Source organism: Engystomops pustulosus, chromosome 1, assembly GCF_040894005.1.
Source record: "Engystomops pustulosus chromosome 1, aEngPut4.maternal, whole genome shotgun sequence".
Lineage (NCBI taxonomy): Eukaryota > Metazoa > Chordata > Amphibia > Anura > Leptodactylidae > Engystomops > Engystomops pustulosus.
Genome location: NC_092411.1, coordinates 71304453 through 71323167, shown reverse-complemented (window position 1 = coordinate 71323167; position 18715 = coordinate 71304453). Strand labels below are relative to the sequence as shown.

At 40.3% G+C, this 18715-nt stretch overlaps 1 protein-coding gene and 2 non-coding genes across 4 annotated transcripts in view; 2 read left to right on the top strand and 1 right to left on the bottom strand.

Annotated features, from left to right (window-relative positions):
- Positions 1-12398, top strand: part of DHX37 (DEAH-box helicase 37) — a 31358-nt gene extending 18960 nt beyond the window's left edge. For both annotated transcript variants that reach the window (XM_072144362.1, XM_072144361.1), the window contains exons 18-28: positions 280-386; positions 3289-3477; positions 4802-4926; positions 5150-5266; positions 5370-5542; positions 5975-6089; positions 6397-6534; positions 9440-9534; positions 9614-9687; positions 10105-10202; positions 12065-12398. In XM_072144362.1, coding sequence (XP_072000463.1) covers positions 280-386; positions 3289-3477; positions 4802-4926; positions 5150-5266; positions 5370-5542; positions 5975-6089; positions 6397-6534; positions 9440-9534; positions 9614-9687; positions 10105-10202; positions 12065-12147 — 1314 coding nt within the window. In that variant the 3' untranslated portion in view covers positions 12148-12398. The remainder of the gene's footprint in view (positions 1-279; positions 387-3288; positions 3478-4801; positions 4927-5149; positions 5267-5369; positions 5543-5974; positions 6090-6396; positions 6535-9439; positions 9535-9613; positions 9688-10104; positions 10203-12064) is intronic.
- A 4384-nt stretch (positions 12399-16782) lies between these two features.
- TRNAA-UGC (transfer RNA alanine (anticodon UGC)) lies at positions 16783-16854 on the bottom strand. The gene has a single exon. It is a non-coding gene; the product is annotated as a tRNA-Ala (tRNA).
- A 1083-nt stretch (positions 16855-17937) lies between these two features.
- On the top strand, positions 17938-18010 carry TRNAF-GAA (transfer RNA phenylalanine (anticodon GAA)). Its single transcript has one exon. It is a non-coding gene; the product is annotated as a tRNA-Phe (tRNA).
- Positions 18011-18715: the final 705 nt, after the last annotated feature.

The window sequence follows — 18715 nt, the reverse complement described above, 5'->3', positions numbered from 1 at the left end:
CCAGGGACAGAAAATGGGCTCGGGGACAGAAAATGGGCTCGGGGACAGAAATGTCTCTGCACAGCTCTACAATATTAAATGTGTATCTTCTTTCCGAGAGCAAGTCGGTAACAAAGCCAATGCAGACACCGACACTCTAAGTAAATGTCCCCCATTTTCTCTATCCATCACCACTGTGTGCTATCATAAAGTACTGTATGTTGTGGTAAAGCTTATAATGAAAGGTCCTCTTATTTGCCACAGTTGATGGGTTAGCAGTTTTTTTTGGTTTGATTTCAGGTGGTAAATTTTCCTTTTCCAACACCACCCTCGCCTGATGCTTTGATCGCAGCTGAGGAGTTACTCATCGCACTTGGAGCATTAGAAGAGCCTCCGAAAGTTGGCAGGTTTGACCATGATGCTACTGATCTATCTGCAAACCTTTCCCTTCAAAAAAAAAAAAAAATTATGCCCAACAGTGGTCATTTATCACATTTGTGACAAGTATCTGATTACTCTGATCCACCCAATCACAAGAATGGGGTTCCCAAGCCCCTCTGCTTCTCATTTTTCACATTGGTGTTAATGTTCTGCTTCAGTTGCACATCCGTTGCCTTTTTGTCTCCATTGTGTCTCCGTTTTTCTTCTGTTTGTGTCCGCAAAACTGAAGAAAACGTCACACCTTGTTTTTCAGCCTCAACGGTGGAAAAAAAAACCACTTCATCAGTTTTTTTTTTCTTTATTTTTTTTTTCCATGGACAATGAATCAGTGAAAATACAAGCTAATGTGAAAACACCCATAGAAATCAAAGGCTTTTGAGGCATCCGTGGAAATAGCTGTACCACGGACTTGAAAAACAAAGCCAGTGTGCAAGAGCCCTTAGGGGGTGGTGTCACTCGTGGCGTTTTGAACCAGTTTTTAGTCCGTCTGTTAAAAAAACACATTCATTTTAAAAACGCATGCGTTTTTGACCGTTTTTGTCAGCTTTTTTCCCCAATTATCTTAAGAAAGTTGGAAAACGGACAGAAATGGATGTATTTTCAAAACAAATGTGTTTTTTAACAGACTGAAAACGCATGCTTAAAAACTGGTTCAAAACGCCACGTGTGCCACTACCGCTGTCACACAGTGCGTTCTTGGACAGTTCTTGTGCCATTTTTAAATGAATTCAAAATGACGGGTCATAATCGGCTCTCTGTCTACTGGATGTAAGGGTGCTGCCACACGTCATGTTATTGGACCGTTTTAAAGCATGAGTTTTCAGTCTGTTTAATTGTCTGTTTACCGTGAATGTCTACCATGCGTTTGGCTGCTTTGAACCTGTTGGTCTCCTTTTCCAGAAGTATAGGCAGCTGTAAAACCAGCCAAACGCATGGTAAGGGCTTATTCACATGGCCGTCTGCGGCCGCATGTACGTCCCCAAAGATAGCAATAGCGGCACGGTAGGGATACATGTGTGGCACCGATCCGGGCCGCACACCGCAGAAAGATAGAGCATGCTCTATCTTTCGGCGTGTTTGCAGCCGTTTCCCGCTATTCTCTGTGGAGGGAGGAGGGGCCACCTCCTCCTCCTCTCCAGCACACGGCGGGCATACCGCGTGACAATGTACCCTAAGCTTACATAAACGCATGCACTTTCAGTCCATTTAAAAACGGTGCAAAGACGGCCCAAGGACGCAATGTGTGGCAGCACCCCAAGGGTGGTGGCACAAGTGGCATTTTGAACCTGTCTATAGTCCGTATTTAGTTATGTGTTTTCAGTCCGTTAAAAACCGCATGCGTTTTGAAAACACATGTGTTTTTGAAGAACCCATGATTAAAAACGTCTCAAAACGCCTCGTGTGCCACCACCCTGAGGGCGTGTTCACACTTTCGTTTTGGCCTGCGTTTTCATTGCTTTTGACAGCTGAGGAGAGGTGATTCGCCTAATGACATTACTGTTAACATTTGCGTTCACAAAACGCTGCTTAAATGCGGTGTTAACGGAATGCTTTAACAAACCATATGTGTTAACAATTGTAAACAGTAATGTAATTAGGCAAATCACCTCTCCGCAGCTGTTGTAATGCATTTCAAACACAATTAAAACGCGTGTGAATGCACCCTCAGGGTGCGGTCACACGTCACGTTTAACACATGCATTTAAAAACGCATTGGAATAGCTGAAGAGTGATTTGCCTAATTAAACTGCTCTTAAAGGAAGCCTACCACTTGTAGTGGCAGGTTTCCGATGGAAATACCGGGCACCAGCTCAGGGTGAGCTGGTGCCGGAGCTTATTTTAGTTAGTGTTTTAAACCGCGGTATCGCGGTTTAAAACACTTTTTAAACTTTATAGCCGGCGCAGGCAGGTACGCGCTCGGCGCTTACCGTGCGTGCGGCTACATAGGAAGTGAATGAGAGCCGCGCGCATGGTAAGTGCCGAGCGCGTACCTCCCCGCGCCGGCTATAAAGTTTAAAAAGTGTTTTAAACTGCGATACCGCGGTTTAAAACACTAACTAAAATAAGCTCCGGCACCAGCTCAGCCTGAGCTGGTGCTCGGTATTGCCATCGGAAACCTGCCACTTCAAGTGGTAGGTTTCCTTTAACACTTGTGTTTACAAAACGCAATGCGTTAACAAACACATGCGTAAACCGGGATGTTAACACACGTGTTAACAATGCGTTAGCGGTTGTGTTTTAACACAGGTGTTAACAGCTGTTTAATTAAATCACTCTCCAGCTATTGCAATGCGTTTTTAAACGCATGATTTAAACGCGACGTGTGACCGCACCCTCATGGTGCTGTCACTCGTTGCAGTTAAAACTGCATCACAATCAGCTTTGAGGTGGTTTTAGGTGCAGTTTTGTTAATTTCATAGGTGAATGACATTTGTGGAACAGGTTTCCCCTTCAAAATCAAATTCACCCATTCAGTTTATGTCTTTCACTTGTTAAATTAACAAAACTGCACGTAAAACCACCTCAAAACTGATTGTGAAGCAGTTGTAACTGCAACGTGTGACTGCAAATTTAGAAAACATAAACAAAGTTTATGGGAAAATTACAAGTATATATAATTATAACTTTTTTTCCTTATACAAACAATAATATTTATTTGCTGACAAGGGAACTCCCCTTTAAGTTGTTTGTCAATCCAGCTGATGCTTATGGTATATATCATGACTATACTTGTTATTGCAGAACAGTCCCATTCATTATATGGTATCCGATGTAATCTGTAGACAATAGTTATGTTTCTAATACTTATATGGCCATATAAACATTGTTATATACCTAGAAATTTTTTTTACTAATATATTTTTGCAGGCTAAAAGCGCTGAATAAAGCTAAACTTAGTAGTCCCATCACACCCCTAGGAAGGGTCATGGCATCTTTTCCAGTTGCTCCACGATATGCTAAAATGCTTGCCCTGGGAAAGCAGCAAGATTGCTTGCCATATGTTATTACCATTGTGGCTGCCATGACTGTCAGAGAGCTGTTTGAGGAGCTGGACAGGTAGGTGACAGATACCATGACAGTACTCTTTATTGTTCAGTTGTATACAGTGGGACCTTGGATTAGGAGCTTAAAGGAAATCTACCATCAGGAATGTACTTTGTTACTTGATTTGTGCTCATAATTCAGATCGCTCTGTTCAGTTGTATTATATAATATCCCATGTCTGTCATATCTTTAAGTGAATTGCTATCTTTATACCATTTGATTGCTTTGTTCTTCTTCATCAATAAATGTCAGTTTACACATAATCCAAATCGCTCATATATTAAAGCAAGTTTTCCCATAGGAAATCGTTGAAATGCAGATGATCATTGAAATGCAGATGATCATTGAAATGCAGATGATCATTGAAATGCAGATGATCATTGAAATGCAGACATTGTCTTCTGCAGTACATAATACAGTCCCTTTATTTCTTCAATATTGTGGTACACAATTTTGCGGTAAAGGGTGGACTCATGTAATGCTTGTATTATGAAGTTTTCTTTATAAACTATGTCAGAATTTTAGGATACTACTTGTCACTTGTAATCCAAGGTTCCACTATATTTAATTGCAAATACAATTTCTTGCTCTGGGGTAACTGTATTATGCTAAGAAATAAATTGCAACAATTATTAACATGTCAGGGAACTTGTCATCAGAAATTGGCCTAATAAACCACTACCAGTCTGTTGTCAAGCAGCTGAACAGCTTCTAGATGATGTTTCTTTCATGGCCTAGTGTGGTGGCATCATCCAGAAAAGCAACTTTGAAGTCAGATGGAAATTTGTTTTACGACATTGAGGAGGCGGAGAGTTTAACACTGAAGTCAAGCTTTTCCTGCCTTAGAATGCCCCCTTTGCTATAATTGATGGTCCTGTGTCCAGGGACATCATTGATAAGATCTACTGAAGTCCAATGAATGATGTCAATCACATGCAAAAAGGTCTTCAGAGGCAGGGAGAGCTTGATTTCAGTGTTTTAACTCTCTGCTTCCCTGACTTTATACAACCAACTTACATCTCACTTCAATGTGAATTTTCTGGATGATGTTGCCATGCTGAGCCATGAAAGAAACTTGATCTAGAAGCTGTAGAACTGCTTGATGACATACTGTTAGGGGTTTATTAGGCCAATTTCTTATGACAGGTTCCCTTTAAATATTCAACATAGAATGTACAAGGTAACTTGTAATACACTATGTGGACCAGTTATCCAGTTGTGTGATGTGATTCCACACTGTCTGAATACAAAGCCTGCCTACAAATGGGATCTAATAATTTGTCAATTACTTAGTGGCATATTAAGAAAAATTATGATTTGTTTTTTATTTCCCCAGACCTGCTGTAAATGATGAAGAGCAAGTAACATTAAAAGGCAAGAAGGCCAGAGTGTTACAAATGCAGAAGATTTGGGCAGGACAGGGCCCTGGACAGAAACTGGGTGACCTTATGGTTATGCTTGGTACGTATTGAGAGGATTTTTTGTCCAGCTGATTTCCAGGATGTATTTTCTGGTACTGATAAATAAGAATAGTCATTGGAACTACATCAGAGAAGTAGCAAAATGAACTGATGCGAATGGTCCCTGCTGTTAGGCAGTTGGTAAAACATCAATTTGCACATTTCATAAAGCCGTGAGCAATCTGTGATATAGTTTTGCGTCCAGTATTATAATTCTTTTGCAGGTGCTGTGGGTGCATGTGAATATTCCGGACTAACGCCGTCATTCTGTGAACGCAATGGCCTCCGATATAAAGCCATGCTGGAGATAAGGCGTTTAAGAGGGCAACTAACCACAGCAGGTAAAAAAAGAATTCTGATCCCCGATGCTAGCATGTCCTATTATAGCCAAATTGATATGCCACAAATGGGAATACACCTCTAAGTGTTGTCTTCCTTCAACAGTTAATTCCTTGTGCCCTGATGTCTCTATTTTCCTGGACTCAAAGATGTCACCGCCTACAGAGAGCCAAGTAAACTTTCTAAGGCAGATTGTGATGTCTGGCTTGGGTGATCATATAGCTCGAAGGATCCACCCTGAAGAACTTCTTGATAAGAAATGGAAGAATGGTTATAAGGTGTGAAAACTTAATTACTGCCATCACAACATTAAACGTTGGTTTTAAGTCTGTGCTTATGTCATTTGGAATAGACAAGCGGTTGTGTGAGATGTGATAAGTCAATACCCAATCCTGCAAGCACGAAGTAAGATTCATTTAAAAGTCTGACCACTTTACTTCTTCTTTGTGCTTCTTAACTTTCCTCTCAGCCAAGGAGGTTTGTCCATGATAGCCTACTAATCTTGAACTGCTTTTTAGTGGGGAAGCAGTGACTTCTTGCATCATATATTGCTTTGATGCTAGACGTCCAGTCCACAGTTGTATGGTCGGTCCATGAAACGAGATGCTGCACGGACTTTGATTCAGGGACCGACCATGACATTTTGAAGCAACCCATTGTCAGATTCTCCTCCCTGAATGCAGTATTAAAGACTTGCCTTCTCTTTCCAGACCCCTCTTCTTGAAGATCCAGTTTTCATCCATCCAAATTCTTCTCTCTTCAGACAACTTCCTGATTTTGTAGTTTTCCAGGAAATTGTGGAAACAACCAAGATGTACATGAAGGGTAAGCTGGTTAATCCTGTGAATGTCATATTTCCTTCCCTTGTAGTTCTAATCAACGTGCAGTCTCCTATTTAAATGATTTTGTTAGAAATCCAAACAATCGTGTGCATGAAATCAGGTGCCTAAACTTTGTCTATAAAGACTGAAGGTTGTCTCCTGGAAGCATGAGTACATGCCCATTTATTACTTCATCCTAATTTTAAGCTCTGGGTGATTGAGGCCGGGAAGCATTCCTGCCTTTCCCTGCTCATTCTTGTATTTTTCTTTTCAGTATCTTTGAAATCCTTCTGAATATATTTTGCTTGCAGGGGTTTCCTCCATTGAACCTGAGTGGATTCCTATCTTGCTTCCCCAGTATTGCCATTTTAAAGATCCTCTGGAGGACCCCCCTCCCTTTTATTGCGAGGCATCAGGGACAGTAAAGTGTCAAAGAGAAAGCACATTCTGTAAGTTTATTAGAAAATAATCAGTTCTTCCTTCAAAGATAATCGTCATATTGATTTACCTTGTTGGCTGATTATTTATATTGCAATTTTTATTGTTTATATATTTAAATCCGTAAATCCAGACATTCTATTTTTGATCGGTGTTTTTTTTTTTTTTTTTGTTTACCCCTTAAGGACGCAGCCTGTTTGCAGGTTAAGGCTCGCAACTTTTTTTTGAAATTTGACCAGTGTCTCTTCCTGTGGTAATAACTTTTGAACACTGTTACTTATCAAAGCGATTCTGAGATTGTTTTTTTCCCCACATGTTGTACTTCATTTTAGTGGTAAATTTTGGCAGATAAGTTTTGCATTTATTTACAAAAAAAAGAAAAAAATGATGAAATTCAAAATCACCGCGTTTTGAGGCAGATAAATTTACCACCTAAATAACTTGCAGAATAACATTTCCCATTTGTCTACTTTACATTTTCATAATTTTTGAAATGTTTGGATAATTTATTTTGACGTCACGCGGCCTACAAATCGAATAGCGATTTTCCGTATTTTTGGAATTGACTATTTTGGGGATAAATACTGTTTGAAATCAAATTTTACATATTTAGCAACAAAACCCCCTATATAACCAACCCATTTTCAAATCTGCACCCCTCAAACTATCAGAAACAGCATTTACAAAGATTATTAACCCCTTGAGATCTTCATAGTAATTGAATCAAAATGGCAGTGAAATTTAGAATGGTCAAATTTTGTCGGTTATACGTTCATTTAGCCCTAAAATTTACACATTTCCAAAAGATAAAAAGAGAAAACTCACCATAAAATTTGTTCTACAATTTCTCCTGAGTGCAGCGACCCCCCCCCCACACGTGGCCGTTACTTGTGTTATGGGGGCACAGCGAGGTGCAGAAGGGAAGGAGCACCCTGCAGCTGCCATGATTTTAGTTTTCTCGTTGCCCCCTTTTGAAGGCTATAAAATTTTCGCTTTTCTGTTATTTGGGCCATGTGACAGCATTTTTTTTGCAGGACGAGATGCTTTTTCCAGTGTTACCATTTTGGGGTTGGTATCACCTATTGTTGAAAATTTTGGAACTTTTTTTGAGGTCATGAGTAGAAAAGCATCAATTCTGTACTGGATTTTTTACTTTTTTTTTTTTTTCCTGTTCACCGTATAGCCTAATAATCCTGTTATCTTTATTCTATGGGTCTATACGATTACGGGGATACCAGACATGAATATTTTTTCTTATGTTTTACTAAATTTGCCAAATAAAACCCTAATGTGGGGAAAAATCTATCATTTTTGCATCGCTGTCTTCCAAGTGGCATAACATTGTTACGTTTTTGGCTACAGAGCTGGTTGATGGCTTGTTTTTTGCGGGACATGTTGTTCTTTGCAACAATATCAATCTGGAGTACATATGTTTTGTTGTTCACTTTTTATTGCATTTTTAGTGGGATATAATAGGTAAAAATCATAATTTTTGGCGGGTTTTTGACGTTGTTTTTTTTTTTTTACGGCGTTCATCATATGGGTTCAATAGTCATTTAGTTTTATTCTATGGATTGTTACGGACGCGGTGATACTATATATGTGGGGTTTGTGTTATGATTTAGACTTTTTTGAGCGTTATATGTCTCTTTATATGTTTTGGGGCTTATGGGCTTTTTTAGTGATTTATAAAGTAATTTTTTATTGAAAAACATTTTTTTTTACATTTCTTACATGATCCACCATGGGATATGAACAAGCAATCATCTGATTGCTTGTTCTTGATAATACTCTGCAATACTAATGTATTGCAGGGTATTATCAGTGCCAGCCTATGCAGATGCATAGGCTGACACTTTGCCTTTAAGATGACGTCACAGACGCCATCTTAAAGGTAAACCCTCCAGGCTTCTCTGGGGTCCCGATCGGACCCCAGAGGTGCCAAAACAGCGATTGCCCCCCCCTGAAAACGGTGCGGGGGGGCCGATCGTGGGGTAAAGACCCCCAGAAGGCATGTTAAATGCCGCGGTCGCGTTGACCGCGGCATTTAACGGGTTAAACACCCGCGATCGGAGCCCACTCCGACCGCGGGTGTTAGCCGGGGATGTCAACGGTAGATTACCGTTGAAATCCCGCGGCTAACTATGCCGGTTCGGCTGCTATACAGCGCTGAACCGGCATCGTCTCTGCGCAGTAGCTGTACTGCGCTGAGCGCTATTCGCGGGACTCGGCGCAGAGCGCTAAGGGGTTAATACACAAGAATTGTTTAAAAAACATTGAAAAATGGGGTAAGGGGTTGGAAGATGTTGAATAACAAATTCTCCTGTCATCACAGCTCAGCCCAGGTCTTCAGTTATATTACTCCTATTACTGCTTCTTCCTGTCCTCTCCCGGCCCCCTTGATTACAACTTCCCCCTCCAATATCCATTACACCACTACCTCCTCCATCATACACCCTACTCCCCTACCCCTCCATCATTGCCTCTACCTCCTCCACTCCTCCATTGCTGACTCTTCCTCTTTCCATGTACCCTCCATCACTGCCTTTTCCAGGAAAGATGTCACGTCTCATAATCCCTGGACAATGAAAATATAATAAATTGAAGAAAATCAAATAGTAAATAAATCATCGGACAGAAATTTCCATGAAGAAAAGATGAACTGCTTAATTGACCTTTTAGCAGTGTAGAGGAATAAACGCAGCATCTGCACTTTCCAGCACTTGAGTAGGCCTCAGTTAGTTTACCTTCATGCACATCATAGTGTAGTGCCTGGTACCAAACAGCCCCTCCAGGTACCTCCTTACATGCTCTTTACCCCCTTTCTAGATCATTATTCATTTTGGGCTGTAGTGGGCCATTTTTACCATATAGTTCTAATATTCAGACTACCAACTTATTATTTTGCTTCCTTAGATCGAGTTGGATGGCCACTGCCTGCTGTGGAGATGGATTATCCAGAAGATCTTGATCGCTACAAGTATTTTGCAAGGTTTTTACTAGAAGGAAAGGTATAAAGTCACGTTTCTTACTTTTCCATTTAGGTCCAAGTTTTATTCTTTACAGTAACCCAGTTTAAATTGTTTTTAGGTGATCAAAAAACTGGGCTCCTACACTAGTATTTTACTATCAAACCCTATAACAATGATCAAAACATGGGCCAGGTAAGTGACTGAACCCCCCCCCCCCCCTCCCGCAGTCTATGGCAGCAAGGGTAGAGATAAAGAATGTGGGGTTTTTTATGGTTGATGTTTTATCATAATGATTAATGTGGAACACACATGATATCCAAACATCGCTTTTGTGCTCGCTGCAGGGGTTACAGTAGCACCGCTTGCAGCTTCAACGCACAGCCATAACATTGGAAATAGCAGTTGAACCTTATTGGAAATATAGCAGCCAAAATGGTATTTGCTGCAAACCACCTCTGTTTCATAATGGTGGTTGTAATATGTATAAGCAGTGTCTTGGTTTTATTTACTGCATAATCTTAGAAAGATCTACAAAACTATACAACTATACTTGTTAATAATAGTACTCTTCATATCCTGCAATCTTATGATCATTTCTATTCCTTACAGGCTTCAGCCCAGGACTGAGATTTTATTGAAAACCTTGGTTTCAGAAAAGGTGGACAATCTGTCATCTTTACTTGCAGTTTGGAAAAAAAATCCTAAATGTAAGAGGTTTTATTGTTTTTCCTTTGTTTGGCCATTTTCTATTTCAAATTGTATTTGTTTTTATTGGCCCACCCAAGTCTCTATTTTTTAACAATCCCAAGAAACTACGGCTTGTAAAAGCAATGCTCTAATGCTTAATCTATTCTTCTGCAACACAGAATACACTGCAATATAGTTTTTTTTTTTTTTTTTGCATAAAAACCTAAAATTTCAAATCATCCCCCTTCCCTTAGCACTGATTTAAAAATAAGTTAAATAAAAGCATGTTAGGCATCATAAAGTCCCGAAATGCCAGATCAGTCAAAATATAATAACGGTTATTCACAGCGGTGAACCCCATAGAGGAAGATGGCAGCAACATGTCTGAAACCCCACTTTTTTGCCATTTTCCTAGACATTATTTAAATAAAAGTGATCAAAAGGTCGTACAGTCCCCAAATTGGTAGCAATGAAAAAATTAATCTCATACCGCAAAAAATGACGCCTTACACAGCTCAGTACACCGAAGTATGAAAATATATTGACCTGGCAAAATGAAAAATCTTTTTTTTTTTATTTAACGATTTATACTGTTTAAATCTACCAAAAAGCTATAAAACTACCGTATATACTCGTGTATAAGCCGAGATTTTCAGCACAAAAAATGTGCTGAAAAACCTTGCCTCGGCTTATACACGAGTCAATGATAAAAATAAATACATTAATACTCACCCTCCGGTGTCCCCAATGTTCCTCGCGGCTCCCGATCCCTGTCGCGGCTCCCGGCGGCTTCTTCACTCTTCACTGGCCGGGAAATCGCGCTGGCCGTCGCACACTGTGATGCGACGCTGTCGCCGCGGATGACGTCATCAGCGGCGACAGCGCGGCATCACAGTGTGTGACGGCCAGCGCGGTCTCCCGACCAGAGAAGAGTGAAGAAGCCGCCGGGAGCTGCGATGGGGATCGGAAGCCGCCGGGAGCCGCGACGAACATCGGGACAACGGAGGGCGAGTATTACGTTTTATTTCTTTATCTGTATAGGGGCAGACTGTATACTGATGGGGGCAGGCTGTATACTACTGGGGGCTGGTTGGCTGTATACTACATGGGGGCTGGTTGGCTGTATACTACATGGGGGCTGGTTGGCTGTATACTACATGGGGGCTGGTTGGCTGTATACTACATGGGGGCTGGTTGGCTGTATACTACATGGGGGCTGGCTGGCTGTATACTACATGGGGGCTGGCTGGCTGTATACTACATGGGGGCTGGCTGGCTGTATACTACATGGGGGCTGGCTGGCTGTATACTACATGGGGGCTGGCTGGCTGTATACTACATGGGGGCTGGCTGGCTGTATACTACATGGGGGCTGGCTGGCTGTATACTACATGGGGGCTGGCTGGCTGTATACTACATGGGGGCTGGCTGGCTGTATACTACACCCTCGGCTTATACTCGAGTCAATAGGTTTTCCCAGTTTTCGGTGGTAAAATTAGGGGTCTCGGCTTATACTCGAGTATATACGGTATCTCCATAATTTCCCTGACCAAATAATATGGGGGCGGTTTTATTTGTAGCGCACAATGAAAGCCTTAAAAACAAAGTCCAAAAGAAAATGGCGCAAATGTGCTTTTTCATCAGTTTCACTGGATTTGTAATTTTTTTTTTTTTGCAATTTTCCAGTACACGGTATGGAATATTAAATATAATCACTAGGATGTACAATTGGTTAGGCAGCTCTATACATGAAAAAAATTAAAAAGTTATGGAATTTTGAAAGTGGGGTGTGAAAAATGGAAAAGATAAAATGAAAAAGGGCTGTGTTAAGTATTGAATTTACTTTCTATCTGTACATTGATATTGATTCTTTTGTTCCCAGACCTCTTACATGCGTTTTGTCAATGGATTCCTGAAGCGGCACACGCAGATGTCACAAAAGCTTGGCCTCCTGTCTCTTCTTAAATCCTTTAAGATCAAACATGTGAAAACATCTCAAGTGCCTTGAAATACTGTGACGACTGCAAATGAATTTCTTTACTGTCCTCTACAGTTGTCTTTCTGACGTCCTTCCTTCGTGTCTCATACATTGTTACAATGTAACTGAATTCACATTTTTCATGAGAATATGATGTTTGCTTCACACGGACTACATATTGTATAATATGTATATACAACAAAATAAAATATCAATTTTTTTTTTTTGGTAAAATAAACCCCCCAAAAAAGTTTGCTTTGTGCTGTGTCTTCATGTGGGATTGGGATGTATATTGGGTAACATTGCTTTACCAGTTCCTACAATGTTTATGATGTCAGCTGTTTTGAACTTCACACTTCCTTTACATAAGAACTCCAGATCGTTGACTTAATGTCTACAATAGCAGTAGCCTAAAATTTCGCAGGACATTACGCCACTGCATTGTAAGCTGGTTAATGCCTCAATGTGGACAGGTTTCCTTCAATTGGTCCCGTAATGATTTCATTATGTCCTAATTTTTCGTATATATCTTTGATTATTTTTTTTTCAGTTTATACCTTTTTAACCTAGGTTGTAGTCTTTGTGTCATCTATCTATTGTTAAGTGTTGGCTTTTTTAAAAATCAAAGATGCAAGAAAAACCAGATAGGAAATAATATAAAATAAGAAAACAATAAATAAGAAAATTTAGTAAAACATATATTATCCTAAGATCCCCCTAAGGGTACATTTAGACAGGATGTATATGCAGTGGCATATATACGACCCCATAGACGGCAATGGCAGCTCGCTGGCAGTACGGTGCCGTACATGGGGAAAAGATATCTTTTCCTGTGTGTGCGGGCCGTGTGCCATTTTTCTCTATGGAGGGGGGAGGGGTCACCACCTCCTCCACCGCGCATCTGTATGTTCGCCCGGCTGCGGTCGGACGGCCATAGGGCTGTGTGTATGTACCCTAAAACATAATAGCTCTGAGATGGGACATATGTGCCCACCAATATTTAAACAGGTATACTAATCTTTGATTTTTAATAATAAAATTATACCATTTTTAACCTCAATTGTAGTATTGGTGTCATCCCTCTATTATGTTGTGTTGATTAATTGCTTTAGAGGGTCCCAGATATCTTATGACTGTACCCCATTTCTTTTCGTCGCACGTGAGATAAGTCCTTTGTTTTTCTTATTGGGTTATCCCACAGACATCCTATGGATAGGGACAAGGGGGAGATTTCACGGCTTTTATGTCGGCATGGAGTGGGCTGTTATTTCCCCCACCTGTGCACTCACCATATGCTGAAAACTTTAATGAGTGAAAGGCTGCCATTCAATTGTACACCAAACAAAGCCTGAGGGTGCAGTCACATGCTGTGCTAGCGCAATGGGGGCGTGCCTTGGTCAAATGCATTTGCAGTGAAACAAATTGCATGCGTTTCACTGAAAATTCTAATGAGAGCGGGCCGAAGCACAGCCCCCCTGAGCTTGGAAGCGCAGCGTGTGGCCGCACCCTTGCATATAATTGTATGCCGACACTGCAGATCTGCCAAATACATAGAGGCCGGAACCTCCGCCTGTATCCGGCAGTGCAATAGGCTTCATCATGCGCCTGGGCAGGATAAATGTCAACCTATAAGGGCACATTTACGCAGAGGCGTTCAGTGGGGGCATTTATCATATGCCGGCACTCGTGCACTGGAAATACTCTCAGGCTATCTATGCTGCTAATTATTTTTCCATAGAGCAGGTCATTAAAATGTGATGAGTGAGGATGTGGCACCTGGCACCATTGCTTGTAGCTGGGAGAACACACCTGTCTGTACTGTATCAGCTGTGCCAGGCACATTAGGATGTTTGGTACAGAACAGACAGGACGGTGCCCTCCCAGCTACAACTGCCATGTATGACAACTGATTGGTTGGATTGCAACACTTGGCACTGCTGCCAATCAACTCATAACCCCCTCTCCTATAGATTATTAGTAGATGCGGCCTTCCATAATTACGGTATATCAGTTACCAAAGACCTTTCATTAAACATCACAATTCAATTGTGATGCAGTATTACCAATATAATTAATTTCTTATGGAGTGTACAGTATCAACAGAAGTAGATGTCAGTCCTTTGCTGTATGAAACACCATGCTTCTCCTACATGCTGGTAATAGGCTGGCCATGCCCATTCTATGGCTAATACTTCTGTAATTATGACATGATGTTGGGGGAAGAGTTTTACCCTATACATAATACAGGCAGTCCCCGGGTTACGTACAAGATAGGGTCCGGAGGTTTGTTCTTAAGTTGAATTTGTATGTAAGTCGAAACTGTATATTTTATAATTGTAGATCCAGAAAAAAAAAATTTGGCCCCAGTGACAATTGGAGTTTAAACATTTTTTGCTGTAATGGGACCAAGGATAATCCATAAAGCCTCATTACAGACACTTTACAGCTGATTATTGCAATCTAGGATTATAGTAAAGAATTAAGAAAGCTTCACCAGAGGTGTCTGTCTGTAACTATGGGTTGTCTGAAAGTCGGGTGTCCTTAACCCCTTAATGACCGCCCTATCGGGTTTTTACGGCGGTCATTAAGGGTACTTCTTCTGATGCGACGCCTTTCTACGGCGGCGCATCAGAAGAAGTTTTCGGGACACCTGGTCTCGCTGGTGCCGGTGTCGGGCTGTGATATCACAGCCCAGACCCGGCACTAACACCCGGGATCGGAAAAACTCCGATCCCGGGTGTTTAACCCCTTGCACGCCGCGGTCAAGCATGACCGCAGCGTGCAAGTGTGTCCCCCGTGGATCGGACCCGGGTTCCGACGAGTGACCCGGGGCTGTCGGCTCCTCTTCTCACCGGGTCCTGCCTTCCTGGCAGGACCCGGCTGTAAGTAACTGAGCATGCGCGGCATGCTCAGTTACTTTCACTATACACTGCAATACAAGTGTATTGCAGTGTAAAGGCTTGAATAAGCGATCGGATGATCGCTTATTCAAGCCAAGAAGTAGAAAATGTAAAAAAAAAAAAATTTAATCTTTTTATAATATAATTAAATAAATAAATAAAATAAAAGTCCCATAATCTCCCCAGTAACACATAAAATGCAAATAAAGTATATAAAACACAAAACACGTACATATTTGGTATCACCGCGTCCGTATTAATCTGTACAATAAATCTAAATCAATATTGAACCCGCTCGGTGAACTACGTAAAAAGAAAACTCGAAAAACTTCCCATAATATACAATTTTTCATCAAACACCATCACAAAAAATGTTCTAAAAAGTGATCAAAAAAGTTACGGTACCTAATATGATACGACTGAAAAGAACAACTGTTTTCGCAAAAAATAAGCCCTCAACCAGATCTGACAACAGAAAAATACAAAAGTTATGGCCCTGAAAAGTTGTCAATAGTAAAAACAATGCGATTTTCTCCAATATTGGTTTTGCTCAGGAAAATTGAGCAAAATAAGAAAAACTATATAAATGAGGTATCACCGCAATCGTAGTGAACCAGAGAATAAAGATAAAATATAATTTTTACGTTACGGTGAGCGGGGGGGGGGGGGGAAATGCTCACAATCCAAAATAAAAATTGATGATTTTGTTTGTGTCCCCCTTGAAATAGTTAATAAAATCTCATGAATAAGCTTTAGACTCCCAAAATAAATTATTTATACATTGTATCTCATCCCATAAAAAATAAGCCCTCATATGATCGCATTACCAAAAAAAAAAAAATTTTATAGGTCGTACAATGTGACAATACAAATCTGCTGTGGATGGCGCCTCCATTCATTCTATGCCCGGCCGTGCGCCCGTATCAGTACACTCGGGAGGAATTGGGCATCAAGCGTTGCAGTGCGTTTCATCATTTAATTTATTCTGAAAAGTTTTGGCCTAAATGAATGTATTTCCAAAAAAATTCCATAGTTTCTAAATCGCAGGTCCATATTTTTTAACCCATGTGAAACACTTAAAGGGTTAATGGACTTAATAGAAGTTGTTTTACATATGTTGAGGGGTGAACTTTCTATAGTGAGGTAATTTATGGGGTTTTACTATTATTTAGGCCTCTCAAAGTCACTTGAAAGCTGAGTTGTCCCTCAAAATGTGAGTTATGGCAATTTTCATGAAAATAAGAAAAATCGCACCTAAAGTTCTGCGCCTCATAACATCCTAGAAAAATGACCGGAAGCATAAAATATCATCCCAACATAAAGCAGATATTCTGTAAATGTTAATTATCAAACTTTTTGGGTAGTTTTACTTCCTGTCTGGAAACCAGAACATTTCAAACTTGGAAAATGAAGAATTTTTACAAACTTTTGCCAAATTTTCACTTTTTTTCAGAACGAAAAGCAAAACTTATCACTTAAATTTTATAACTAACATGAAGTACAATGTGTCACGAGAAAACATTCTCAAAATCACCAGGATATGTTAAAGCGTTCCGAAGTTATAACCAATTATCGTGAGACATGTCAGATTAGAAAAATCGAGTCTGGTCATTGAGCTGAAAACTAGTGTCTGTGATAAGGGGTTAAGTAGGGGACCACCTGTTACTTGTGTATGATTTCTTGCATGGAAACACAATGATAGTGGAAACAAAATTATATCCTTGGAGATGCCGGGGATTGAACCCGGGGCCTCATACATGCAAAGCATGCGCTCTACCACTGAGCTACATCCCCTAGGTATTGATACTATAGTACTAGTATGGTAATGTGATGAAGCTCAGTGCATCCCCTTTGTATTAATGTAGAAGCACTAGTATGATAATGTGATGACGCTCAGTGCATCCCCTTTGTATTAATGTAGAAGCACTAGTATGATAATGTGATGAAGATCAGTGCATCCTCTTGGTAATAATGTTATAGCACTAGTATGATAATGTGATGAAGCTCAGTGCATCCCCTTTGTATTAATGTTATAGCACTAGTGTGATAATGTGATGAAGCTCAGTGCATCCCCTTTGTATTAATGTAGAAGCACTAGTATGATAATGTGATGACGCTCAGTGCATCCCCTTTGTATTAATGTAGAAGCACTAGTATGATAATGTGATGAAGATCAGTGCATCCTCTTGGTAATAATGTTATAGCACTAGTATGATAATGTGATGAAGCTCAGTGCATCCCCTTTGTATTAATGTTATAGCACTAGTGTGATAATGTGATGAAGCTCAGTGCATCCCCTTTGTATTAATGTAGAAGCACTAGTATGATAATGTGATGACGCTCAGTGCATCCCCTTTGTATTAATGTAGAAGCACTAGTATGATAATGTGATGAAGATCAGTGCATCCTCTTGGTAATAATGTTATAGCACTAGTATGATAATGTGATGAAGCTCAGTGCATCCCCTTTGTATTAATGTTATAGCACTAGTGTGATAATGTGATGAAGCTCAGTGCATCCCCTTTGTATTAATGTAGAAGCACTAGTATGATAATGTGATGACGCTCAGTGCATCCCCTTTGTATTAATGTAGAAGCACTAGTATGGTAATGTGATGAAGCTGAGTGCATCCCCTTTGTATTAATGTAGAAGCACTAGTATGGTAATGTGATGAAGCTGAGTGCATCCTCATTGTATTAATGTTATATCACTAGGATGATGTAAAGAAGCTCAGTGTAAAATTAAACTGAAAACATAAGTGATAATGAAAGAGCGTCCTCTGTGTTACAGGAATACATAACTTAATAGAGATGATCCGACCTGACACTTCAATGACATATTCGGCATAAGGGTCTAATAGCCGTTCTTGCATTCACAGCCGAAATAGCTCAGTTGGGAGAGCGTTAGACTGAAGATCTAAAGGTCCCTGGTTCGATCCCGGGTTTCGGCAGTTGTTTTGCAATTACTTGTTATGGTTTATTTTATGTGTTTTATATTGTAGTTTTTTAATTGCATAATTAAACCCTAATACTATGTGATTTTTATGTTTGTAAAGTCCTAAAATGTGATGACTAATGTACGAAATATTAGTTCTATGGGTGATTGTGCATTGCTTGGTATTCAGTTCAGACTGTTTCACTAGCAAATTTCAATAGCTAGTCCTCGTTAGTATAGTGGTAAGTATCCCCGCCTGTCACGCGGGAGACCGGGGTTCGATTCCCCGACGGGGAGGCAAGTTTTTTTTTTCTTATTTTAACCAGCAGATACAAAACGTACTTTTATATTTGCTATTGAGATCCTATTTGTCGCTTGCTCATTGTGTCACTGGTTCTCAGATCTATGGGGCTTTCTTTCAACAGTATTTTAGCACTTTGTACATTCCATCAACTTTTAACGTCCTCTCATATCAATAGATTATTAACCCTACATATGCTAGATGCAGCATATTGAAAAAGTGAAGCAATTAAGCACACAATCCAAATTAAGGAACATCAGTTACCAAAGACACTTCATTAAATATCACAATTCAATTGTGATACAGTATTGGCCAAATAATGTCACTGGTTCACAGATCTCTGGGGCTTTCCTTCCACAGTAGTCGAGCAGTGTGTACATTCCATCATCAGCTGTGAAAGTGATACTGAAGATGGCTTTA